Below are 27,835 nucleotides of genomic sequence, written 5' to 3'. Positions count from 1 at the left end.
TTTTGAAGATGAAGAGAAGAGTGAAAGTGTGGATTACAAAGAACCCTCTCCCCCTTTATATACTAATCGCAATTAATGCGATGAATTTAATGCGGAAGAGAGAGAAATCGAAGGTGCAATGAAACTATGACACGTGGCAAAAAGCAAGCTGGCAACAGCTGTTGAAAGGACGCGTACCATTAATTTCGCGGCCACGCGCCCGAAAAATCGCGCCCACGCGCCTGAAAAAGCGTCTGGAATGACCATGTACTGTCACGTCACCATAACTTCCTGCACGTCCTGACACAGTCAGAAGAAACCGTCGCACGACGTTTCAGAGGTTTGGACTGTTCTTATCCTTTCACCAACTCTTCGAATTTCAAAAAAATTCAAAAAGATTCAAAAGTAAGCGGGAAAATACCCCTTACCTTGGCAACCAAGTAACCATAAGACGGGTGCGGGTACAGTGTTAAGGCAAAACCCTTCACATACTTAGCACCTGCAGGGAATTGAAGCCAAGAATATCTCGGCAACCAAGTAACTATAAGACGGGTGCGGGTACAGTGTTAAGGCAAAACCCTTCACATACCTAGCACCCGCAGGGAATTGACGCCAGGAATACCTTGGCAACCAAGTAACCATAAGACGGGTGCGGGTACAGTGTTAAGGCAAAACCCTTCACATACCTAGCACCCGCAGGGAATTGACGCCAGGAATACCTTGGAAGTAAAGTAACCGTAAGACGAGCGCGAGTACAGTGTCAAGGAAAAACCCTTCACATACCTACCGCTCCGCAGGGAATTGAAACCAAGAAGGATCTTCTGGGCAATGCTTGCGGAAACGGAAATAACATCCCCGCATAGCGGGAACGTCGAGAACTACATTGTTTGAAGCTCCAGGATGGAATTGGTGGTTTTAACATAATTGATCACTATGTTCAAAACTACCAAAACCTCATGGAGAATCCACACAAGTGGGACTCAACGCTCCTGACTTGCGAGGAGGTTACAGACCTACCCGCATCATACCCAAAGATCAAGCAGGAAAGTCGGGAATTTCTGCAAGTGACAAGGACTTCCGCGGGAAGAATCCCCATGGAAAACCTTAAAACTAACCCTTTTCAAAAACCCTTTGCTTAAGTCCAAAAGTTCACCTCACTTTATTAAACATTCATGAGAAGAACATTGGACTGGGGGGACTTGAAGAGGTAGGTCCCAGCAGAGCCCAGTTGGACCCGCAAGACTCACCTTGAAGAGGGACGTCTGCGCAGAAACCAACTGGATCCGCAGGACCCACCATGCTCAGAGACGTGACGTCCTTACGCGCAGTACACAAGCTGTTCCCGCAGAAAATGCCTCCCAATGGTGAAGGACTCTGCCTGTTCCCGCAGCTGCGGATACAAGCCATCAGGGAAGGCCACCCGCGCAGCAAGGCTACACGCACAAGGCACTTAGCTCTCAATCATTCAGTTGTCACCTGAAGGAATGAGCAAAGCCGGGAACAATCCCGCACAAAGGCGGGAGGGGGAATACTCCCGCCCAACTAAGCCAGTCCGTACGATACGGGAAGATCTTCTGTACTGTACCTGACGAGGTATGGGCAAAAGATCTGACTAAAGATACGACAGCTTATTGACAACAGTATGGCGAGCAGCATGCTCTTGTACTGTATGTCACTATTAGCCGCTGCCTACTCACCAACTCCTGTCATACCACGTGCATAGCCGGCAGTTGGTGGAAAAGGAATAGTACACAGCAGGCCTGGTCACTGTCAGCCGCTGCCTACCCACCAACTACCAGCAGGGCACGTGCGTAGGCCACAGTTGGTAGAACAGGAATACTATTCAGCCGGCCACACCTCCTTGGAAACCTACATTCGGCTATAAATACCCCAAATGGTATGATCATCTTATCATATTATCATCATATTATACCTGATATCTGCTCTAGCAATCTCTTAATATACATTTATATTTAAAGAGCAATCTAGTCTGATTCTCACGCCGGAGGGTGGTCACAAGGAGGAACCCCCCCTTCTCAGTGACGAGCTCACGGTGTCTGTTTTGCAGGTTATCGGAAGAACCATCTTTGCCGGGTCTAACCCCTCGTGGGAAACATCTATCTAACCCCCAGGTTACCCGTAATCTGCCCGGGGTCCGGTTAGTGTTTCTTTGGTCTTTAGATCATTTTTAACTAAAATTTATGTTCATAATAAACACTTAGGTTAAACATTTAAAAGTAATACTGTAATTTAGTTTTTTATTAGTTTCGGTTTTACCGATAAAGATACTCTTGTCAAGAGTTTTTAGATATACAATACACTCATGTTCATCATAACGTAGTAAACATGATGAAAGTGTGTCAACCACATCCGTTATTCGTATATAATATATCTATACTATATATAATACACCAAACAAGAGTAAATTAAGACACTCATTTTTAAGTAATTTACAACACTTAAAATATGAGGTACATGTATTAGTAAGGGTAAACATGTCTTTTAAACATAACCCATTCAACTTACAAGTTTGGTCCCTCATCTTTAACCATATTATGTTTTTATTTTTTAATTTAACTTGTAAACTAACTTCCTACCCATGATTTTTAAACGACTATAGCCTTTTCATACGTTAATATTTTTATAAACAAATTGCACCATAAAAACGAGCATTTTATTCTCTTCAATTTGGATATGATATTGTTGTAAGTTTTTTTCATTTTAAATAAATTAATATGTTACGTAGGGGTGTTCAATGTCGGTTTTGATGGTTTTAAAGTTAAACTTGTGAGTCCAACCGTTAATACTATTTTTTTGTCGTCCAAAACCAAACTCAACCATTGAAAGTTGAAACCGAATCGTTACTAACGGTCTGGTTCCAGTTTGGTTTCACATCTTAAACTTTAACAATAAATTTAGTTTAAAATAATTAATAATTTAAATGTACCATCAATTTTAACTAAAAACCAAAATAATATGATACTTGAGATGATCATAAATAAAAAATGATAATTTTAGCCACATAAATGGTAAATATTAATGGAAGATCTAAGACGTGAAATAATAACAACAAAGATTACAAAAGGAATCATATTGCAATTAGGTTAATTTACAGTCTTTTCTGGTTTCATATGGCCGGTTGCCGATAAAAACCGCGAACCAATGGTTCACTACGTTTTGAAAATTTTGAAACCGACCAACAAATCGAAAGTAAAAAAAAGGAAAAAGAAGTCAAACCGATAACCGATTTAAACGATTTCAAGGTTTTAACCGAACCATAAACACTTATATTTATACGTGATTAACAGGTTTAAACACCCCCTGCATCGCGCGGGCACCCGTCTAGTAGATCAATATATATCTAATAAACTTAAAATAGATTTCTGCCCCACAAATATGTTTATAGATAATAATTTTATCATAGTAGTTCATGCTAAGTTTTGTTCTAAACGTGTTGTGTAAATGCTTTTCTATAATCTATTTCCTTTAAAAACAATATATTTGCCTACAAACATTTATATTAACCGTTTTATTTCGTAGATTGTACGGATGCTTTTCTAAAACATTAACGTTTACGGTTTACTTAAAGAGAATCGTATCCATGTTACACATAAGTGAGTCCTAGAGTAGACGGTTTTGTTGGCATGGCGTTAGACATGACAATTCATAGGTGTTTGTTTTCCATTAGAATGACCATGTATGAGTTTAGTACCGCGTCAAACTCAACTGACGTGTATTACACTATTAACCTTGGTTATTTTGGAACGTATTTATATAGCATTTCAAACTAGGCGACCGGTGGGTGTGACACAGGTGGCCAAGGGTGGTAGATGCGAAGACAATGTGTGGTCAATTATTCCAACTCCAAAATATATTATAACATTATGAAATGGAATTCAAATTTTTAATTTTATTGAATTTCATGAATAAAACCATCATTATATGTTAATATACATAAGAATTTGTTTCTAGATTTTAGATAGTCCAATATACCTAAAGTTATATAAACGAAACATTAAACACAATTATGCTCTTTTTAGTACTAAAAGTGAAACCAAATGGTTTAAAGTAAAAGATAATAAAAGAAAGAATTAAAGATTGCTCACATTGCATGGTCACTCTACTCACGTTCCACTGCTCCCTTGTCCCCACATGCCTTCCAATACCTACTTACTATATCAATCAACCCACACCCTCCCACCTCTCTCACTCCATCCTCCTCTTCCGTCGTCGTCTGCCGTCACCAAACTGTGACTGACTGTTTGGTGACGCCATCACGCACGGAGGAATGGATATTTATGGAATGTCGTGTTGTAGCCAGGATTTCTCTGGCGTGGATGGGCTGCTTAACTTTTCTAATGACCAAACTGACCTCATATGCGCCTCAGCCACTGATATGACTTATCAGCATCACAACATTACCTCATCGTCCACACATTACCAATATGGAGGTAGTAGTAGTGGTAATAGTAATAATGATAACGATATCATTGCCAACTATCACAACCATATGACTGACTTCACTGATGGCCTATGCGTTCCTGTAAGTGCTTTGTACTTTATTTTATTGATACTCGTATTCTACTTTACATTTTATTTTTGCATTTTTAAGTTGAAATATGTATATTAAAAAATATTAGTGGCAAACGATCAAATATCTTTTGATAAAAAAATTAACTTTTTTAAAAGTTACATTTTTAGATTGTGAGGTCATAATATTAGTGTTGCGTTACAGAGTAATGACGTGGCGGAGCTAGAATGGCTGTCGAACTTCGTGCACGACTCATTCAACGATTTTCCATCGAATAACATTATCGGAACGATAAACTACCGTCCGGAGAACACATCGTTCCACAGCCGATCCAGGACTAAGAGAACCCGAATGCCTACAAACAACACTAGTTGGACGTCAATGTCGTCGTACACATCGCCGACCTCTTCATGCTCTTATACAAAATCAGAGGCTAAAGTAGTTCGGCGATGCACCCACTGCGCGTCTGAAAAGACGCCGCAGTGGAGAACCGGCCCATTAGGGCCGAAAACGTTGTGTAACGCATGTGGCGTTAGGTATAAGTCAGGAAGACTTGTCCCGGAGTATAGACCCGCAGCGAGTCCAACGTTTGTGCTGACTCAACACTCGAACTCTCATCGAAAAGTAATGGAGCTTCGCCGACAAAAAGAGGTTATAATTGGACGACAACAACAACAACAACAACCGTCACCAGCTTCAAAATATCAAATGTACGGCCATCGCAACCGTAACAACTATGAGGTGTGTTGATATCAGCAGTTAGAAAATAGTTTTGAGACATTTGGGGTTCATTCTGTAGGTGATGACTAATGAATGATGAATTGATGATCATCTATTTTTGTTGATTAATATTTTGAATAAATTAATGTAACATGATTTTTTTTTATTTTTATTTTGGTTACTTAAATGTTCAACTACTAGAAGTGATGACTCCCCACGTGATAGGGCCGGTAAGCACGTGCATCCGTATGTGTGATAGTAACACCCACCTTTCTTACCGGTTCATGAACCTTATTATTATTGTTATTATTATTATTATTATTATTATTATTATTATTATTATTGTTGTTGAATTTAACAATTTATATGATTATATCGATTAAATTAGAGCCTCTGAAAAGAAAACAAGTAGTATATGTGGCAAATTGGTCCGGTAAATCGGGTTAAGTAACGGGTCAAAATATATAATGTTTTGACTTTTTGATAGGTTGGTTGACCGATCAACATCAGCCAAGCACACTTTCTAAAATTGAATAATTTTAGGTCGTATATACAAATCAATAATCATAATATCAAATATAACTATTTTCAAATTCATGACCGGTATATTTTCTTTAAAACTTCTATTAATATACGAGAGATTGGAGTATAAGGGAACGAGAAGGAATGGATATCATCGTCATATTACGAATCATATTTAATGACATGGGTAAATATAATTTAAAAATAATAATAATTTAAGTGGCTATATTTTAATAATAAGTTACCTTTTTGGTCTCTAAATATTTCCTATTTGACTAACAAAAATAGTAAGACACAACACTGACATATATACAAGGGCATGTTGCAATGTGTGACATGTTTACTCTTAACATTTTAAGCGATCAAAACTACTTGTTATTAATATTTATTTTTTAAGTTAACAGAATGTGAAAGAGATTTACTTCTTACTTCTTAGCTTCTGAAAAACCAATCTCAACTTAAAAGTGTCGGCCCAAATTCGTTAGACCAAATAAAAACTGTGGGCCAGATCTAATGGACCCAAAAATGTCCTTCAAGTTGAAGGCTCAAGACCTCCAAATAGAGTTGTACAAACCTAGTATTTCTAGAAACCGGAACCAGATAGGAACCGGTTTTAGACACGGTTAACAAAAAGTCAAGAATCGAGTCGGGTAGGAACCGGTTTCGTGTATGGTCGGGTATTTGACCGGGTTGTATCGGGTTCCAGGTCAGGTTGTGTTTCGATCGGGTATTAGTGGAACTGATTCCGACGAATCTGGGTCGGCTCCAGGTCTGAGGAGAAACCCAAAACCCGGTTCGTACTCACAGAATAGGTGGGGTCAAATCCGGTATCATATAGAAACTGCTGGGTTGGATCAGAAAACCCTTTTTTTTCACCTCTACCTCCAAACATTATTTGGGACTTTGGGTCTACGTTGCAACAATGCAACTTTTATTGATATAATTATGAGCGCATTCAAAATGTTTATTTTTTCTTTTAAGAACAGTGGGTTCATTCCAAATACCATTTGAGTTTTATCGGTCCACCAATTTATCACTTAGACATCCAAATAAAATGAGAGTTTTGGGTTGCTTTCGGTGTAGGTCGCCAATCGGGGTGTAGGTCGCCAATCGGGGTATTCACAGGAGAACAAGAGTACGAGACTGTTGGTGAAAGTTGTGTAACGACCGTATCCACTCGACTATATGATCAACTTTTGGTGTCAATGAAATTACTCATAGGAGAACACGATTGATTGGTAAATGTTGTGTAACGAGCTATCCACCCGACTATAAGAATTAGATGTTTGTAGCTCATTTGGCGGACGAGGTGTGTCCACTAGGTTTGTTCCTGGTTTAAAAAGCCAAATCTTTGGCAAATGCAAGCGGGTATGCAATGGTTTTCTTAAGGTCTTATTTCTTTAACATGCGTGCTCGTTTTAGGCGAGTGTTTGTAGGTTGGTCTTGTCTCAAACTTAAGAATCGGCCATGAATGAAGAAATGTATGTATTTTGTACGATGAAATGTTTTAAAGTGGATGTTTTGGTAAATCCTAACTGTTATGTGTAAAGAATATTAAAGACAAAGTCTGGGCCGTCCCCGAGAGTTTATGTACCTCGGCCGAGCCGAAATAAAATGACATTAGACTCTAACGAGTAACAAAATATATAAGCTAATTTTTTTAAACGACATTAATGTTATAAAAATAAATATTAACAAAAATATAGTAATGAAATTAAATACGTCAATAGCTAACAGCTAAATGGTATATGAGTCTTTTACATTGTCGAAATCTGTTATATTCTTTCAATGACAAATGGTATATGACTCTTCTAGTATCTTGGTCACCAACTTTGGTCTGTTGTAAGTATGTCACAGAGACACTGTATCTCATGGGGCAGTGCCTCTGTGGCTTGTCATTGATTGTACACCTAGGTTTTAAGGTACGATGGCAACGAGTAACAATATAGTTGTAGATATGGACACTCAAATAACTCAAGTATTTGAGTTATGATTATGTTTGAAGTGTATTCTTACATGTTGTGTTTTAACATTTTCATGTTAAAGTTATCTTATGATGTAAAAATGTTATGTTTCATGTTGAAAGAACTTTTAGATGAATTATGAAACCTAAACTCACTCGTCAAAAATTACTTTTAGTATGCACATCAGGTCAAGGTGTAGGTTTTATTGGAGCTCAGGAGGTCTTGGCTGGCATGGAAGTGAAAGCTACCCTACTTAGAGACTGGCATGACGTTTACTTATGTTTTTCTTTTGCTGGACGTTTATGTCTATTTTGAGGATTACATACTAGACTTGAAAGACTTGCTATGCTACGTTTAAACGATTTTTATTACGTACTAATGTACCCCCAATTTGTTTACATAAAAGAATAATAAAGCCCTAAGATATATCTTCTTAAATCTTTACAAACATACATCAAAGCCCATGCTAAGGATTTGGTTAATATATGCCAAATCCACTAAGTATACAAATGGAATCTAACAATACATGACATCCCCCATCCCCCCCCCCCCCCCTTCTCCATAGCAGGCAATTACTTGGGCTAAGCATCAAGTTAAGGACTTTTCATGTGATTCTACAAGTTCCTAAAAAGGAACTTTTATGTTAGTGGCAACTATTTTCCTATTATTGAGTATTTCCATCCTCTATGTTCTTTATATGGAAATAAATTAGTGGGTACAACAAGTAAAGAATATCCTTATCGTTGAAAGGAAATATAAATAGCTTTGGATTACTACCTTAATGAAGTTTTATGACAACCATTCGGTCCTGATAACGGGAATATATATGACGATTAATAATCCCAAGCCATTAGACTACAATATTGAAATAGAGAACTCACGGGGGCACCTCTTCGGGAAACAATGCATATGCTTGGGGTATGCATGATGGCTCTCAGATGTTGTAGAAACCAATTTATATATTAAGTGACTTGAACTGTAAACTGTAAATTTGTTTTTATTTCCTCATATTCTATTTGAATGCTACTCTCCATATGTCAAAAGAATATTCACATTTGATTTAATAAGAGAATTGCGAATTAATTTTACATTACATATGTCCTTTCTTTGCGTGATTGAGAGTTTGCGAATTATATAATTGGTGCAAACTTGAAGGATATAATGATATTTCATGAATTCAAGACTTATAAAAGTTTGTTGCGGCTGTAACCTTTTGTCTTCACCCCGATTATAAGTTATCATTAAATTATTGTGAGACATGTGGAGATTGGAAGATTTTGTAGTGAACCAACAGGGATATAAATTGATGACTCGAAAGTAGATTTGCTATCTTAGATTCGGAGAATCTTTTGCTACAAGAATGACGATACTCATAACGTCTTCATATAGCAGTACTCTGACCTAGATGATTTATTCTCACACCCACCAGCACCTTGAGTGCCCGCCTAGTTTGTCGTTGTTTCCATGACCACAACCATAATGGTAGTGATGGCGTGGGGAGCGGTAGCAGGCTAGCAACAATGGCAGCAGGGTAGATCGTGGGAACAATGATGAAGCTACATTGATGGCGACGACTCCATTTTTTTGCGTTTCATACAGAACGTATAAGATAGGGATTTCAAACAAATTAAAAGGTTCAACCTGTAATTTGTCTGTAAACAATTTAACCATTATATAATGTACAATTTCACTACTAGAATTGTAAATTCTTAAATCAAAATCCAGTTTACCATAAAAAATGCATCACAGAAGCTCTGAAACTATCTACGATTCTCTAACGAACTCCCTGTAATCTCAATATTAAATTGTTAACGACAATCATACAGTCTCGATTAGTTATATAATATAAGACAGAATTACAAATTTTGTCCTTTAAAATAAGTCGAATTACGGTTCGTGTCCTTTGTTAAGTTTCCTTGCAGGCGGTGTACTTTAAACTTTTTTTTCCTACAAGTTTTGTCCTTTACGCTAACTGAGTTAGAAAAAGTCAGTTAAATGCCCTCACGTGAGACGCTCGTGAGGGCATGTCTTTTCGTCTACCCTGCAACTTCATCATCATCATCATCATCTTCTTCTTCTTCATTTTGCATATCTCTTTCTTCCATAACTCATCCACCACCACCAACACCCACCTTCACCCCACCATTCAACCTCCAGCAACCACCACCAAACCCACAAACCTCCCCTCCCAAACCCAATTACATCTTCCAGACCAAACCAAAAACCCCAATTCCATCACCGGATCATAATAATAACTCAATCCGGAGCTTCCAATTCCGTCAACTCGCCGGAGCTTCCATTTTCTCACAATCAGAGCATAATAATAACTCAATCCACCCACAAACCCACCAACACAATGGTCAACAACAAACGCAAAGCCCGACGAAAATGAATTCCACAAATCGGTTCCTTGTTCGTTGAAATTGACTTAGGGGTTTTGATTATTGGTTAATGACGATCAAAAATCATATACGAATTACCTGAAAATGTGTTGGGATGACGGCGAACGGACTCGCCGGAAAACGGTTCTTAGGTGAAGAATCACGATATCCAGAGGGAGTTTTAGAGTAATCAGAGGTTAGGAGTGGGTTTAGACGACAAGATATGGCCTACCGTTAATGAAGATAGGTGTTACGGTCCTTTAATTTGATGTTAAAACGCGTTTGGATTGTCGCCGGGGTTTGCGTTTGTTGTTGACCATTGTGTTGGTGGGTTTGTGGGTGGATTGAGTTATTATTATGCTCTGATTGTGAGAAAATGGAAGCTCCGGCGAGTTGTGATGGAAGCTCCGGCGAGTTGATGGTGGGTTTGGTGGTGGTGGATGAGTTATGGAAGAAAGAGATATGCAAAATGAAGAAGAAGAAGAAGATGATGATGATGATGAAGTTGCAGGGTAGACGAAAAGACAAAAATGCCCTCACATGCGTCTCACGTGAGGGCATTTAACTGACTTTTTCTAACCCAGTTAGCGTAAAGGACAAAACTTGTAGGAAAAAAAAGTTTAAAGTACACCGCCTGCAAGGAAACTTAACAAATGACACGAACCGTAATTCGACTTATTTTAAAGGACAAAATTTGTAATTCTGTCATAATATAATTAATAACAAGATCCAAACACGATATATCTGAATACAAGTCATAACACACCCGTTAAAAGATAAGTTTAATGGGAGATATGAGGGATGACCCTGGCTTGCCAGGGTTCGAATCCTGATCTCACCCGGTTTTACCGGCTCCTCGCTGTCGTGCCATTTGGTGGGTGTGGGGTCGGGTTTTATCCGGTGAATCCCTCAATAGGGTGGACCGCTAGGGGCTTCATCCGTCTGGAATAGTGGCCGGCTCGAGCTACCTTTGGCCAATGGGGGCCGCGTACAAAATATCCGGCGTTACTTAGTTGGTCATTAAAAAAAAAGATAAACTTATCAGGCCCGAATCCACTGTATAATAATAATATAATAATATTATTATCTTCTTCTACTACTCGTATAAAATCCCCAATTTTCCCTCGCTCTGGTTTATTTCGAAACCCTAGTTCTTCAAGCAATCAATCAATTAACTGATTTGTCACCATGATTCCATTGATGCAACGATTCTCGACTGAAATCCGGCTGTTGCTCGAGAGCTTGAACGAATCCAATTCCGATTCCGTTCTTCGCGAGCTCACTCAGGTTAATTACGCATCTTATGTTATTAGATTCAATTGTTTTTGTATCTATTCGTGTTCTGTTGATCGATCTAGTTGTTTAATTAGCTCACGTGATTGTAATTGTAATTGTAATCGGAATTGAAATCAGTATCAAACCTCAAACCCTAGGTGTTTAATTAGCTCACGGTTAATGAGGCATGTATTTACTCCACTAATGCTGTTATTATTTGATCGGAAGAACAATGATACATTAAAGCTATGTTGTCGATATTGGTGCTATAGCGGTTATCGGACCTCTAGCAGAATATCCGATGTATCACCGGTTTCTCGATATCAGTTTTTTAAGTCTTAATTGTCAATTTTAGTGTTAAATTCTTTAGTTTTATTGGATTTTAATAATCCTTATTAACTGGTATCGGCCGATAATAATTCCTCTTCATTTTATCACCACTAGTGGTCCCAAATTTAAAAAAAATTGGCTCCTAATGGTCCCACGTTAAAAAGGACTTAACGGCGTTAATACTTTTTTTCTGAATTTCAAACTAATATTTTAGGGCTTTTCATCGGAAGGAGGATACAGATCTATTGATGTAAAGCTTAACTCGAAACAGTGATCTAAAGGACTTGATTTTTGCTTCAATTCGTGTGTTTGAACTTCCCATGAACAAAAATCAAGCCTTTTGGATCCCTGTTTCGAGTTAAGTTTTACGTCAATCGATTCGTATTCTCCTTCCCATCAAAATCCCTAAAAAATAGTTTGAAATTCGGAAAAAAGTATAACGTCGTTAAGCCATTTTTAACGGGGGACCACTGGGGGCAACCTTTTGAAATTTGGGACCGCCAGTGGCGATAAAATGAATAGGGATTATTATCGGCCAATACCAGTCAATAGGGATTATTAAAATCCAATAAACCAATACTTTAATGTTTGTTTTATTAGTGATTTACGTGCTAATGAGACATGTATTTACTCCATTAATACGATTATTTGATCAGGAGAATGAATCAGTGAATATTTGTAACGATTATATTATCGCGATATTGACCGGTGTTTGATTGATATATTACCGATTCTCCTGATATAAGTTCTTTTAAGTGTTAATTGTCAATTTTTAGTGTTTAATATTAGTGTTCTAAGTTTTAGTTTGCTCACATGATTGTAATTGTTTTTTTTATCTGTTTGTATTCTGGCAATCAATCTAATTGATAGCTCAAACGCTAGGTGTTTAATTAGCTAACGTGATTGTAATTGGAATCGGTATCAATTATCAAATTTTAGGTGTTTAATCGACCGGTTTACGATTAATGAGGCATGTATTTACTTCACTAATACGGTTATTTGATCAGAAGAATAGCGAATGAAGAAATTTTACTTAAAATGATACATTAGCTATGCAGCCGATATCGGTGCTATAGCAGTTATCGGACCTCTAGCAGAATATTGTACCGATTATCGCGATATTGACTATCAAATCTTAGGTGTTTAATCGACAGGTTTACGATTAATGAGGCATGTATTTACTTCACTAATACGGTTATTTGATCAGAAGAATAGCGAATGAAGAAATTTTACTTAAAATGATACATTAAAGCTATGCAGCCGATATCGGTGCTATAGCAGTTATCTGACCTCTAGCAGAATATTGTACCGATAATATCGCGATATTGACTGGTATTTGACTGATATATCATTGATTTTCCTGATATCAGTTTTTTAAGTCTTGTCAATTTTTGGTGTTTAATGTTGGTGTTTTAAGTTTTAATCACTTTCTACTTTAAAGCTATGCAGTTGATATCGGTGCTATAGTGGTTATCGGATCTCTAGCAGAATATCGATACCGATAAGTTTGACCGATGTATCACCGATTTTCCCGATATCAGCTTTTTAAGTTTTGTCATTTTTAGTGTTTTAAGTTCTAATCAGTTCCTACTTGCTACAGTTGTTAGTGTTTTGTAAGTTGCAAGAGGTTAATTTGTTGAGTCAGGAGAGTATACTGAATTGTTGGTGTTAAATTGCTATATATATAAATTCTGCATGATATTAAAATTACTGATATCCCACCGTGATAACCTATATCTGATATTTTTCCGCAATAAAGATTAGCTAAAAGGTCATACTTGTGTTAGTTAATGTCTCATCTAGAGTAGAGGGGTGCGCGCATTATGTAGCGGGGAATACAACACACTAACACAGACACCGGTGAAGTATTAATAAATGTTAATACATGTTAATAAATGATATAGGTTTGAAGGTTTGAATAAATGTTAATAAAAATAAAGTAAGTAGGAAGTAGGTTACTATATTTTAGTTTTCTAAAGGAAAATTTTGTTATTAGATGTGATAACTTCAAAGTTGAAGTTGTAGTTGGACTAATTTATGGTGTATATAATCAATATCATTCAATTACGTTTTTTTTGTATTTAATCACATAAATGGCATGTGTGTGTAGAAGATAATTAAGATAGTCAAATTCATAAAAAGACCATTGTGCTTCTTTAAACTCTAAAATATAATGTAAAAATGTAGTATAGTATATTAGTATAGATGATGTAACTGTACACATTCAAGGGTTTATCCTTGTTGACATAGTTGCATTTTGAGCAGTTTGTTGACTATGGAACTGAGGGAAACATTCTGCTTTTGGAGACCTGCTTGCACCACTTTAATGTGTTTGAAAAAGACTTGAAAAGTACTCGTCTGGAGCCTGTAGTTGCTTCAATTTTTAGAAAGTTGTTGGAAAAACCACAGTTTAGTACTGTATTCTCAATGTCAGTAAGGCCAGCAGTAATCACTGAGGAATTTCTGGATAATTTTTCTGCTGCTCTACAATTATCGGCATATGAGAAACTTGGGTTTGGTCTTGCTTTGACGGATTCAGAGAATAATGACATCAGAATGGCTGGTAAGCCTTTTCTATGGTTCTGTAATCTGTACCTTTCTCAATGTTTTATGTTTATGACCATATGATAATTATATTGCTGTTTGCAGGAAGAAATTTTTGTATGAGGCAAATTGAGGAATTATGTGCAACCAATGCCTCTTTGCAGGCTGCTGACTTTGTTCAGGATGTATTGCTGTTTCTTAACAAGTCTGAAGTCCTTTCTAAACATGTGGACTCGTTTATGCATTTGTTATCTCTGGTTCAGTTTGATGAGGATTCAGAGTTTATTTTAGCTCCTTTCCTATCAGAAGAGCTACAAGATTCTAAGTTATTGAGGTGAGTATATTATTTTTTGTTGTTTGTTCTATTGTAAATAATTCATTTCTTATTTATCATATTATAATTTGAAAATTTCAGGAATTTGGATTTTCTGAATGAAGGCAATGAGAATGAATTTGATGCTATCCTAGCAGAAATGGAGAGGGAGATGAACATGGCTGATATGTTGAAAGAATTGGGCTATAAGTGCACACTAGACGTGCCACTATGCAAAGATTTGCTATCTTCCTTCTCACCTCTAACCGAAGTAACTGTCGCTAGGATACTCGGGACAGTTATCCGATCCGATGCCAGCTTTCAGGACCATGAAAATGCATTTCACACATTTTATTCTGCTCTTGGTAGAGGGAATCTCTCTGATATGTCCTCACCGAACTCTTGGAACACTGATGTCCTTATTGAATCAATTAAGCAGCTTGTTAGTTCCAGTTTTTTAGTTTCTGTTTTTAATCAATTTGGCCGATGTAGTTTGTATATATACCAATACTAACATGAACAAAAATTATAGGCTCCTGGAATCAACTGGACCACTGTGATTGAAAACCTTGATCATGAAGGTTTTTATGTTCCAGATGAGGCAGCATTTTCACTACTGATTTCTTGTTACAAATATGCATCACAGGTTTTAATCTTTGTTTCCTGTAGTTTCTTATCAATCTAATATAGACTTATAGAGTTGAAGTTTATCTTTACTGACGGCATTGTAGGATCTTTTTCCACTGGCTGCTGTTTGTGGCGATGTTTGGAGAAACACTGAAGGACAACTGTCTTTTCTCAAGTATGCTGTTTCTGCACCACCTGAACTATTCACGTTTGCACACTGCAAAAGACAATTGGTACTGACATTTGTGTGTCGATAATTATTACATATATTATGAATGATGGATCCAAATATTTACATTATTGGTTTTCTTGCAGGCAAATGCTGATGCAGTCTATAGTCAGAAGTTGCAATCTGGTCATGCAAATCATGCATGGTTATGCCTTGACCTTTTGGAGGTCCTGTGCCAGCTAGCAGAGAGAGGCCTTGCGAAATCTGTTCGATCGCTGCTTGAATATCCTCTTAAACAATTCTCTGAAGTGTTGCTATTCGGAATGGCTCATGTTAATGTATTGTCTTTTCACATTGTTGAGTAGTTTATTATATATCTGCTTCGTTATTAGTTTTTTTTGGTTGATTTTACATAGCTTCAAAATATGCAGACACCATATGATCTCCTTCAACATGAAGTTTCTTTGGCTGTTGTTCCTGTGATGCTAAAAGACGCCTCTGTTGGTGGCATTTTGCTTCATCTTTGGCGTGTTAACCCACCCTATTTGTTGAGAGCTTTAAATGATGCAATAAACATTGATCCAGATAACGTCATAAGGGTCTTGGATTTGTGCCAAGAGTTAAAGGTCAAAATATTGTTTTAATCTGTTCTTTTCTTTTTTCTTTTTCTTTTTTTTTTCTAACTTCTGATTTGGAATTCCAACATTTAAAAATATCTTTCTTTTTTTTGTTACAGATTACATCTCCTGTATTGGATATGGTACCTATGCTTTTTGGTATTAGGCTGGCTGCTTTGGCATCTAGGAAAGATCTTGTAGATCTGGAGAAGTGGCTGAGCTCAAATCTAAGTACTTACAAAGATACTTTCATTGAGGTAAATGATATTCTCATCATCATATTCTGTCATGCATTGTTAGTTGAGATTGGAGATGATATTGATGTATAAATTTGTTACCTTGTTAGGAGTGCCTTCGATTCTTGAAGGAGGTGGAATATAATGCTCAGGAATCTTCAAATCGATTGCATAATTCCGGAAACATCTGGAGTTTGTATATGGAGACAACTCCCGTGTTCATAAAGGTTTTGTATTTCTTTCAAATTTTCATTACTCTTACATATTGCTAAAGTTTTTGTTCTGTTTTGCTTTAGGTTCTTCAAGCACATACAGACTTGCACTCATCTAACCAACTTTCTAAGGAATTGGAAAGATTAAATTTGAATCTTACAAACAACAATTCAAGGATGAGAAACAATGGTGGTCCTGATTCATCAACATCTGAAGTATATGCAGATGATATAGAGACAGAGGCCAACTCTTATTTCCATCAAATGTTTTCTGCTCAGTTGACGGTTGATGCAATGATTCAAATGCTGGCCCGATTCAAGGATTCTTCTGAAAGAAGGTTTATCCCTGTTCCATTTTTTTTCTTGTATACTGTCAATACCATCTTCTCTCTCATTTTATTAAATTGTAATTAATCTCTCAGAGAACAATCCATATTTGAGTGCATGATCGCGAATCTGTTTGAAGAATACAAGTTTTTCATTAAATACCCTGACAGACAACTTAGAATCGCTGCAGCTCTCTTTGGTAAGTTAGTATTTGATATATCAAGTTGATATAACAAATATTATTGTCTTTTTGGTATCTTTTTAAACTTGAAAATTGCAGGTTTGCTTATTAAGAATCAACTGGTGACACATCTGACACTTGGTATTGCCTTACGAGCTGTGTTGGATGCCTTGCGTAAGCCTGCGGATTCCAAAGTTAGTATTAATTTCTGGTGATACGTGATGATTTTTCTATGCTTTAAATATAAAAACAATTGTTTTAATCAATGATGAAAAATGTTTGTTGTATGCAGATGTTTGTTTTTGGTACAAAGGCTTTGGAGAAGTTTATGGACCGTCTGATTGAATGGCCACAGTACTGTCAACACATCTTACAAATTTCGCATCTACGTGGGACCCATCCCGAGCTTGTTGCTTTCATTGAAAGGGCTCTTGCTAGAAACTCATCAAGTCATCCAGAACCAGAAGCGGCAGCCTACAATCCTGCTGCTGACCAACATCATAATTCTATTCAACATACAAATGTTGAGGTACATGTTTATGTTCCCAGCAAATAATATGTTATGAAGTTTTTACAAATTTGTTTTTCTTGTAGGTGTCGGGTTCATCTTTCCCGCTAATTGGATCTGGTGGTACACAACTTGGTTCACACATATCTTCTCCAATTCAGCTTCAGCAGAGGAACCCGAGTTATTTAGATGAGAGAAATAGAGCCTCTGTAGCTTCCTCCTATATGAAGTCTAACTTAACTACCACAGTGCAAGCTTCAGTTGCTCCACCGAATGATCCTGTTAATATTCCTAAGGTAACCACTACGCTGTAATTTTATCTATACAAGATGGTTGTTTCACCCGGTTTTCTTTTTATGATCATTTTTTGATGGTTGAATGCAGCCACATAGCGTGGTTAGTTCTTCAGCAGCATTGGCTTCATCTCCTGCTTTTACTCGTTCTTCTCGAGCTGTTACTTCAGCTAGTAAGCTTTCAACTTTTCTCAAATCTTTTATCGGCACATTCGTGTAGGTCTTTTTGTGGTATATTGACATATGGTATGTAATTCAGGGTTTGGTTCTGCGTTAAATATTGAAACACTTGTTGCTGCTGCTGAACGTAGAGACACTCCTATCGAGGTATTGTTTATTTACTAGGATTCTTATATTAAGATGAATTTCAATGGTCAATCTGCAAGAGCTTGTTTCCCTTTATAAACGATTAACTTGTTTAGATGGGGTTGACTTCTGGCAAGTACATTTATATTTTGTGTAACATCTAACAGATTGTGAACTTTCCTTACAGGCCCCACCATCTGAAATTCAGGATAAGATTTCTTTTATTATTAATAATTTATCAGCTGCCAACATTGAAGCTAAAGCTAAGGAATTCACAGAAGTTTTGAAAGAACAGTACTATGCTTGGTTTGCTCAGTACATGGTCATGAAAAGGTGAGAATCTACATCACTAAGTTCATCTTTTGGTGATAAGTTTGGTAAATTTGTGAAAACATTCAAACTAAAGTTAATTGATGTTGTTGACAGAGCAAGTATAGAACCAAATTTTCATGACTTGTACTTGAAGTTTCTTGAGAAAGCCAACTCAAAACCTCTGAACAAAGAGATTGTTCAAGCCACCTATGAGAATTGCAAGGTCTAAATTACTACATTATTATCTGGTGGTTGTCATTGCTTTATTCTACAATTGTTGTGTTCCTAAATATTATATGGTAATGCAACAGGTTCTCCTAGGGTCTGAACTTATAAAATCTAGTTCAGAAGAACGTTCGTTGCTGAAGAATCTTGGAGGTTGGTTGGGAAAGATCACCATCGGTAGAAACCATGTTCTGCGTGCTAATCAAATTGATCCAAAGGCTTTAGTTATTGAGGTTCTTATACAAAACTTTCATGTTTAATCCTCACAATTGCATGCCTTCATTGTTTTAAGTGTATCTAACTAAGTTTACTTTCAATACTTTAGGCATATGAAAAGGGTTTAATGATTGCAGTGATTCCATTTACCTCTAAGGTACACGCTGGTTGTTTATGGTTACCTTTTTGTTTTTTGTGAGTAATGATGGTGAGATATTAAATTAATATTTTGACGATGTAGATTTTAGAGTCATGTTCAAACAGTCTAGCATATCAACCGCCTAATCCTTGGACCATGGGAGTTCTTGCATTACTTGCTGAAATCTATGCAATGCCTAATCTGAAAATGAATCTCAAGTTTGAAATTGAGGTACGTAATACGTATACACACATATGTTTGAATATATGTGTGCTTTGTATGTGAACTTTATTTTCTATTTGTTGTGGTGTCTCAGGTATTGTTCAAGAATCTAAATGTGGACTTGAAGGAAGTAACTCCATCATCTCATCTTATTGACAAAGTGAGGGAAATTGAAGGAAACCCTGATTTTTCTACCAAGGATGTCGGGACAGCTCAGCAACCAATGGCCGGAGAAGTGAAATCTAATATATTATCCATAAATCAAGTCGAGTTACCAGTTGAAGTTGGTAGTTCTACTCATTCTGGTGGTCATTCACGCATATTATCCCAGGTTATTATTCTTTTATAGTCTTTTTTTATATGTTTCTCAAAACACATTAAAACTTATTATCTATATTATATTTTGATGTGTAGTATGCTGCTCCACACCATCTCCCTCCTGTTACTTTAAGTGAAGATGAAAAGATGGCAGCTTTAGGCTTATCTGATAAGCTTCCATCTGCTCAAGGGCTTTTACAAGCACAATTGCCCTTTTCAGTTGGTCAGGTTTGTATATGTCTTTCAATCTATTTCTTATATATATGTCTTGTATAATCTCCACCTAAATGTTGGTTGTCTTTGTAGCTACCATCATCAAGTATGGATCAACAAGTTATTATCAACCCTAAACTCCAAGCTCTCGGTTTGCATGTGCCCTTCCAGCGGTAATATAATCATATCTAATAAACAGAACTACTTACAGAGGCAAACGAAAAGTTCATTATTTGTTTTTTTTACAGTGTGCTTGGATATACGATGGAAATGGCTATCAAAGAAATAGTGTCTAGCATTGTTCAGCGTAGTGTGTCAATAGCGACCCAAACAACAAAAGAACTTGTCTTAAAGGTAACCTTGCACTGGCCCATTCTCATCGTGTGTTAATATTATTAAATTCATACTTCAAATATGTTTTACACATTTGCATACAATGGCAGGACTATGCAATGGAGTCAGATGAGAGTCGTATACATAGTGCAGCTCACTTGATGGTTGCAAGTTTAGCTGGAAGTCTAGCTCATGTCACATGCAAGGTTCGATTTGTCTTTATCACATTGTGTGTTAATATCTTACTTTGTAGTTAACACTACCTTAAACTTATTTCTGTTATCAGGAACCACTCCGTGGTTCAATATCAAGTCAGCTAAGAAACAATCTCCAGGCTCTGAATTTGAATGTTGCAACTGAACTTCTTGAACATGCGGTTCAGCTTGTTACTAATGATAACCTCGACTTGGGCTGTGCACTAATCGAACAGGCTGCAACTGAAAAGGTTAGATTTGTGACTTATCTAATTTATTCCTCATTTGAGCGTGCTTATCGATATATGTATTTTGTTACATACAGGCTGTGCAAACATTAGATTTGTGACTTATCTAATTTATTCCTCATTTGAGTGTGCTTGTTGATATATGTATTTTGTTACATACAGGCTGTGCAAACAATAGATAGTGAACTTGCACCTCAACTTTCAATAAGAAGGAAGCACAGAGAAGGACCCTATTTTGATACAAGCCTGTATACACAAGGTCATGTGGGTGTGCTACCAGAAGCCCTGCGCCCTAAACCCGGCCGGTTATCCCATTCTCAACAGAGGGTTTACGAGGTACCATCTATATCCATCATTGATTTATCATTCGGTATAAGGTTCAATATTAATTATATGTCGTTTTTTGGTGCAGGACTTTGTTCGGTTACCGTGGCAGAATCAATCTAACCAGAATTCTAATGCTGTACCACTTGGCCCGTCGGCTCCACCTAGTGGTGCTCTACACCGGGGTTACGGGTCAGGCTCGGTTTCGGGTCAAATGAACCCTGATATCTTCTCATCTGGTATCAATGTAGCACAGTCGTTGGATGCTGAAGATATGGAGCCTACTTCAGTAAAACTCCTTAGGTATGATTGGTTGACAGACTTGAAGGTTTCCCTTTTATATACTTACGTTGTATTGACATTTTTAATTTTTATATATGTTTTTACTATTATTATTTTTCTATTTTAGTGGTTCATCGGTACATGGCTCAATGGGTGGTGGAATGGGTTTGCACAACTTTGAGAATGAAGCGGCTCTGTCTTCGTTTTCTTCAGTATCAGCTCCTGAACCACACATTCCGGAAGCTTCTAGTGTCTCCAAAGTCAGTATTTTGTTAATTTAGCAGGAGTTTAAGATTTTGAGTTTGTATTGGTTAACGTGGTTTTTAATAATTGGTAGGACCCGAGTGTATTTGCACAGCCTTTGCCTTCACCTTCACCTTCACCTTCACCTTCACCTTTAGCTTCAGATCGCATTATAAGTACATCCACTGCAGAACCTTCATTGACTACTAAAGATGCAGTTGATAAGTATCAGCTCATCTCAGAGGAGGTTAACTTCTTGTTCCTTTTAGTCTTGTTTAATAATATTCTTAATAGATTTTACCACTTACAATTCTATCAAATTTTCTTTCAGTTGGAATCTTTGATAGCAAAGGATGCTAAAGAAGCTGAAATTCAGGTAATGTTTATTCTCAATCACTGTTAAAGATATTATATATCTAAAACGTATGAATGTGAAATTGTTTTTAGGCAATTATTGGGGAGGTACCCGGGGTGATTCTTAGATGTATTAGTCGGGACGAGGCTGCGTTGGCTGTTGCTCAGAAGGTAGTTATAATGTTACATTCATTACCACTATTTTAAAGCATACCCATGTTAGCTAACCGATCTTAACATTGCATTGAATTGAACCTTTGCCATAGGTCTTTCAAGGTTTATATGAAAACGCAGCAAACGCCTCTCATGTCGGTGCTCACCTTGCCATGTTGGCTGCCATTCGTGATGTCAGCAAGCTTGTGTTTAATCAACTAACTAGTTGGGTATGTTTGTTCCTTTTTCTCTTCGCTCGTTTGCTACAATGATTTTTATTTCATTAGATTTCTAGTTTCTTTACTAATTTGCTCACAATGTGTTCTTGCAGGTAATATATTCTGATGAAGATAGGAAATTTAACAAGGATATTACTGTTTGCTTAATTCGCAGGGAGTTGTTGAACCTCGCTGATTACAATAATCACTTGGCCAAGCTTCTTGATGCCGGCAAAAACAGTATGTGTAGTAGTGTAAACTATATTATAATTTCTTTCTTTAGTATCCCGAAAAAAAACTAATGTTTATATGATAAGCAGAGGTGGCAACTGAATTTGCAATATCTCTCATTCAAACACTGGTGGCTAGTGACGCGAGAGTAATATCTGAACTTCATAGTATTGTTGATGTATTAGCTAAGGTATGATCTAACTCTTATATACTTAAGTTCATCTTTACTTGATCAAATAGAGTATTCTGATAGAAACAAAATCACACGCAGCTTGCAACAAGGCCTGATGCTCCTGAGGCGCTTCAACAACTTGTTGAAGTAGTTAGGAATCCTGCAGCTGGGAAGGATGATTTGAACAAACAACAAAAAGACAAAAAGGCCGCTAATCATGTTGTAGCTAGCAGGGATGAAACCAATATTCTGGAATCTTCTGAACCAGATCCTGCTGCTTTTCAAGAACAGGTTTCTCTGCTATTTGCTGAATGGTACAAGATATATGAACTTCCTGGTGTGAATGATCAGTTGACTGCTCGTTTTGTTCTTCAACTTCAACAAAATGGCCTTTTGAAAGCCGATGATACATCAGATCGCTTCTTTCGTCGTCTTCTGGTATTCATTAAAATCTTAAGTTGATTTTAGTTATACTTTTAAGGAAACTTTGCGTTTTATCTTTTAAAATTTGTTTTAGGATATTGCTGTATCACACTGTATATCTTCTGAGGGTGCGGTCCAATCTCATCAGCAGACACAGGCATTATCTTTTCTAGCCATTGATATGTATGCATCACTAGTCTTTTCAATACTGAAGGTAGGGCCTGCTGATTTGACATTTTGAACTTTCTCTCTGTATATGTTTTATTTATTTATTTTTTGTCTCAACACGTCTTTTCACTATTGTGTATGGTTAGTTCTCTGCCGCTGACCATGGATCAAGCAAGATGTCACTTCTGTCAAAGGTTTGAAAATTTATTTTTTCTGTTTGTGATTTTAAGATACTAGCATATGATTTGTGTAATATTAATCTGAATTCTGTGATGCAGGTGCTAACGGTGACAGTGAGATTCATTCAAAAGGATGCAGAAGAGAAGAAAACATCATTTAACCCAAGGCCTTACTTTAGGTTATTCATTGATTGGCTGCTTGACCTTAACACCCTCGATCCTGTCTTTGAAGGTGCAAACTTTCAGGTAATTACATTTCTCTAAACAACTTATTTACGCTTTAATGATCACCTATGTCACTTCATTAATTTCCTTGTGCTGTTGCAGGTTTTGACAGCTCTAGCAACTTCCTTTCATACCCTACAGCCTCTGAAAGTTCCCGCATTCAGGTTAGTAACTGTTTTTGGATTATTATATCAATGACTTTGTTTTCTATGATTTGCGTGTGATATAACACGGCCTTTTTTCAGCTTTGTATGGCTCGAGCTAGTAAGCCACCGAAGTTTCATGCCAAAACTATTAAGCGGAAACGGTCAAAAGGGGTGGCCATATTTTCAACGTTTGCTGGTTGACTTGTTCCAGTTTATGGAGCCTTTCTTGAGGAATGCTGAACTTGGCGAGCCGGTAAGCATCTTATTTCGCCCATTACTTCTTACTTCACTAATCCTGAATGACTTTATCATCATCTTATTATTATTTGCAGGTTCGTTTTCTGTACAAAGGCACACTGAGAGTGCTTTTAGTGCTACTTCACGATTTCCCCGAGTTCCTTTGTGATTATCATTTCAGTTTCTGTGATATTATTCCTCCAAGCTGCATTCAGATGCGAAATATAGTACTTAGCGCGTTTCCTCGGAACATGAGGCTACCCGACCCTTCAACTCCCAACTTAAAGGTTTGACTTTGACATACCTATCCGATATATATTACTCGTTTATGAGTAAATCTTTTTTTTTCAGATTGATTTGTTAGCCGAGATCAGTCAATCACCTCGAATTCTGTCAGAGGTTGATGCTGCATTAAAAGCCAAGCAAATGAAAAATGACGTGGATGAGTATCTCAAGGTACAGAGTTTTATTTGTAAAATTGTTAACGGGTTGTTTATCACTGGAATAATAATATTAATATTAATATTAATATTAATCTTATATACAGACGAGGCCACAAGGGACTTCATTTCTTTCTGAGTTAAAACAAAAACTGCTTCTTTCACCAAGTGAAGCTGCACGGGCAGGAACGCGTTACAACGTGCCTTTGATGAACTCTCTCGTTCTTTATGTTGGAATGCAGGTGCGTTTATCTATCTGACTGACTGATTGATCGCCGGTCTAACTAGTTAACTAACTTTTAATAATGGATGCAGGCGATCTTGCAATTGCAGGCTAGAACGCCACATGGACAATCAATGGCGAGTAATGCATCACTCGCTATATTCTTGGTGGGTGCTGCTTTGGATATTTTCCAAATATTGATAATGGAGTTGGAGACCGAAGGACGTTACCTCTTTTTAAACGCGGTTGCTAACCAACTGCGTTATCCCAACAACCACACACATTACTTTTCATTCATCCTTCTTTACTTGTTTTCCGAGTCAAACCAGGAAGCTATTCAAGAACAGATAACTAGAGTTTTATTGGAGCGGTTGATTGTTAACCGACCGCACCCGTGGGGCCTACTCATCACTTTCATTGAGCTTATCAAGGTAATCAATCATTCAATGTAAATAACAGCTTTAGTATATGTCAGATTGATAATTGATTGTTATGTTTATGAATGATTGAGCAGAATCCGAGGTATAATTTCTGGAGCAGATCTTTCACAAGGTGTGCTCCCGAGATTGAGAAACTGTTTGAATCGGTTTCAAGATCGTGTGGTGGGCCGAAGCCTGTGGATGATAGTGTGGTTGCCGGAGGAATATCTGATACCATGCATTAGCAGCACTGGGATTTTTTTAACTATTTATTTGGCTAATTATTAGTTAAGGTTCTAGACATTTTTTATAGATATTTGTGTTTTTATTTTTAAAGATGAATATTACTCATTTTTCATTTCGTAACGTTTTTATAAGCCTCGCAATGTACCAATAATGGTCGTGGTTGGTGTTGGTACATTTGGATTTGTTTTAAGTTAGCAAATATTAGACGTGTCTCATATCTGACTTATTGTATAACTTGAACGTTTTAATCTGATCAAAATGAATGCACATGTGAATGTTCTTAAGTTATCCAAATCAGGCTTTTAAGACTATCATAAAACACTTTTGACCATTAACAGCATTTAGCATGCCATTATTTGTTTCTTTATTCCAATTCTCTTCTCTAAAATTGGCTAACGACCGTTCTAAGACCACACGTTAACAAGCTTCTAAAATTTATAAAAACTTCTTTTGACGCTAGTTCGCATTTGCGAAGCGTAGTAAATTGATGTTCACTTCTTTGATGCATACATTCTTACATTGGATTTTGAACACTTACCACATTCAAACAATTTGTGATGAATTTTATTGATCTGTAAAACCTTTTTGAGTTTAATAGAACTTTACTGATATAATCTAAAACATAAATCATATAAATGTACAAGTTTCACTGGTAGTTCACTGATATACACATATATTTTTAACAAAAACTAACTTGGATTGGTCTGTGTGTAGTCTTTTACACAAGTTAGTAATTTGAACTTTTTTTTGTTGTTGATTTTAGCTTTAAAGAAAGCTATTCTAATCACAGGACAGTTAGTAGAATAGAATGGTTATTAGAAAGCCTGCATTTTTTTACAAATTTTATCCCATCTTGATACAGTGATACATATATTTTTCATTTTTAGTTTTAAAGAAGGTATATTGGTTTTTATTAGTCCCAATATCTTCTTTTGGTCGCAGTCGGTCCCAACTAACGAATTAGTTGCTATATAGCAAATATTAAGTGCATAATGAAAGATATAAGCAATTGAAAGATCAAATTACTCCCAATTGTAAATAAGTTAACTAGAGAAATATAAGTAGGTTAGAGTATCAAATTCTTCAATTTTAAAGATTATAGATCAATCATGTATTTTACAATAAATGTAATGCTGGAGTTAATTCCCAAACTCAAGTTATGGGTTGATAAGATGGGGCGGTTCAAGCTAATGGGTCAATTTCGTTATTTATGTAATAAATAACTAAATCTATACTATATATAAAGGAGGAGTGAAAGACCTCTTAAATTTTAAGAGGTCCAAATTATTATGCAACTTGTACAACTTTGAATGCATATAATTTTAAATTTTTGAGGGCATTTTGGTATTTACACAATATTCATTTTCATTCTATACTTACAATAATTACCCTTCTATGCTACAATAATTGTCCTTGAACTTTAGATTATTTTTGTAATATTTAAGAATAGTTACACATTCAACCCCTCATCTTTATCCAAAAAACTTACAAGTTGATTTATTTGTTTGTTTTTGTCAATATCTTTAAATATAATGTGTCTTTTTAAAAACCGAACCTACCATTACGACGTGATTATTTTTGTCGATGTTTTGATATAAAAATTTTTCAAAACGAATGCTTAGATTATAATGTACAACTCAATAAAGCATTAAAGTACAACTTATTTATGCAACTATATAAATACATTTGCTTTCTCATTCTATATTTACAATAACTACCCTTAAACTTTAGATAACTTTTGTAATATTAAATAATTGTTACTCATTTAACCTCTCATCTTTACAAAAATATGACAAATTTATTATTTTTTTGTTTGTAACATCCTACTTTTTATAAAGAATTAATAAAATAAATTTCGTTTATTTTATAATGTGTCGTGTATCGTTTTATGTAAATACACTAATAGAAGGCGGGCTTGGACTTTAGAAGATGGAATAAGAAATGGAATGGGCCTTAGGTCCATGGGCTTAAGGGAGTATAAATACCCCTTAAACCCTAAACCTCTCCATTTTATTCATCTCTACACCATAGCCTACACCTTGGAAAACACACACAAACCCGAACCAAGATCCGAAGGCGAAAACCCGAGCTTGTTGGTGCTGGAACGTCGTGCCCGGCCAAAACAACATCAAAGACCAGCTCGTGTTCGCGGTTCGACTCGTTTAAGGTACGTTTATATTTAGAAATCGTTCATATAGGTTCAGTTTGATTAGGGAAATCATAGATCTGTGTTAGTTTGTTATAAACGAATCCAAAACAACAAATCTTATGGAAATTGATTAACATTTGATGGGTTAATTGTTAACCTAAATAAACCCGTATATATATATGCCCAAATCGCACCCTTTAAACGTGAACGTTTGGCCGATTTGATGATTGGGGTTTGTTAGCGCTGTGATTACGAGTTCATGGATACCAAAATCGTGTTATTTGGTTAAGAAACGAAGGTTTAATCGCAGATTTAATATAGTTTGACTGCTGGGTGTTCTTGACGATTTTGACTTTGACCCTAGGTCAAAGTTTGGATAAGAACAGACGAATCCCTGTCAATTCATTATGCAGCCATGACGAATGGGACACATTTGCATGCCTTGATAACGAATGAACCCTAAATTCGTTACCTATCCATTCGCTAAATAAGATAACGAATCAGGTCGTTCGTTATATGCCAATTCGTTATGATAAGATGACAAATCA

At 36.5% G+C, this 27,835-nt stretch overlaps 2 protein-coding genes across 2 annotated transcripts; both read left to right on the top strand.

Moving 5' to 3' along the window:
• Positions 1-4,084: 4,084 nt before the first annotated feature.
• LOC143536309 (GATA transcription factor 4-like) lies at positions 4,085-5,290 on the top strand. The gene is made up of 2 exons (XM_077030332.1): positions 4,085-4,522; positions 4,715-5,290. Exons 1-2 carry the CDS (start codon positions 4,268-4,270, stop codon positions 5,258-5,260), a joined length of 801 nt encoding a protein of 266 aa, XP_076886447.1. The 5' UTR covers positions 4,085-4,267; the 3' UTR covers positions 5,261-5,290.
• A 5,896-nt stretch (positions 5,291-11,186) lies between these two features.
• On the top strand, positions 11,187-25,173 carry LOC143536334 (uncharacterized). Its single transcript, XM_077030354.1, has 48 exons — positions 11,187-11,384; positions 13,968-14,265; positions 14,352-14,580; positions 14,662-15,001; positions 15,092-15,205; positions 15,291-15,419; positions 15,502-15,693; positions 15,787-15,981; positions 16,092-16,229; positions 16,319-16,435; positions 16,505-16,758; positions 16,843-16,946; positions 17,028-17,122; positions 17,221-17,457; positions 17,523-17,732; positions 17,821-17,902; positions 17,989-18,056; positions 18,223-18,368; positions 18,462-18,570; positions 18,659-18,805; positions 18,898-18,945; positions 19,030-19,158; positions 19,244-19,480; positions 19,564-19,695; positions 19,774-19,853; positions 19,929-20,034; positions 20,124-20,219; positions 20,300-20,458; positions 20,618-20,791; positions 20,868-21,082; positions 21,189-21,321; positions 21,399-21,551; positions 21,636-21,680; positions 21,752-21,829; positions 21,925-22,041; positions 22,143-22,269; positions 22,350-22,450; positions 22,532-22,870; positions 22,950-23,069; positions 23,170-23,217; positions 23,302-23,448; positions 23,530-23,591; positions 23,673-23,826; positions 23,906-24,097; positions 24,162-24,266; positions 24,358-24,492; positions 24,566-24,904; positions 24,988-25,173. Exons 1-48 carry the CDS (start codon positions 11,286-11,288, stop codon positions 25,135-25,137), a joined length of 7,224 nt encoding a protein of 2,407 aa, XP_076886469.1. The 5' UTR covers positions 11,187-11,285; the 3' UTR covers positions 25,138-25,173.
• Positions 25,174-27,835: the final 2,662 nt, after the last annotated feature.

The sequence above is a fragment of the Bidens hawaiensis genome, unplaced genomic scaffold (genome assembly GCF_021521415.1).
Source record: "Bidens hawaiensis isolate Kalapana, Puna unplaced genomic scaffold, B.hawaiensis_p1.1 tig00010780_1, whole genome shotgun sequence".
Lineage (NCBI taxonomy): Eukaryota > Viridiplantae > Streptophyta > Magnoliopsida > Asterales > Asteraceae > Bidens > Bidens hawaiensis.
This window is presented reverse-complemented; position numbering and strand designations above follow the sequence as displayed.

Coding starts and splice junctions, on each gene's coding strand:
- LOC143536309 (XM_077030332.1), top strand. CDS start 4,268: ATGGATATTTATGGAATGTCGTGTTGTAGCCAGGATTTCTCTGGCGTG. Junction 4,523..4,714: donor CTGATGGCCTATGCGTTCCT/GTAAGTGCTTTG, acceptor GTTGCGTTACAG/AGTAATGACGTGGCGGAGCT.
- LOC143536334 (XM_077030354.1), top strand. CDS start 11,286: ATGATTCCATTGATGCAACGATTCTCGACTGAAATCCGGCTGTTGCTC. Junction 14,266..14,351: donor TAATGACATCAGAATGGCTG/GTAAGCCTTTTC, acceptor TGCTGTTTGCAG/GAAGAAATTTTTGTATGAGG. Junction 20,220..20,299: donor TAGCTCATGTCACATGCAAG/GTTCGATTTGTC, acceptor TTCTGTTATCAG/GAACCACTCCGTGGTTCAAT.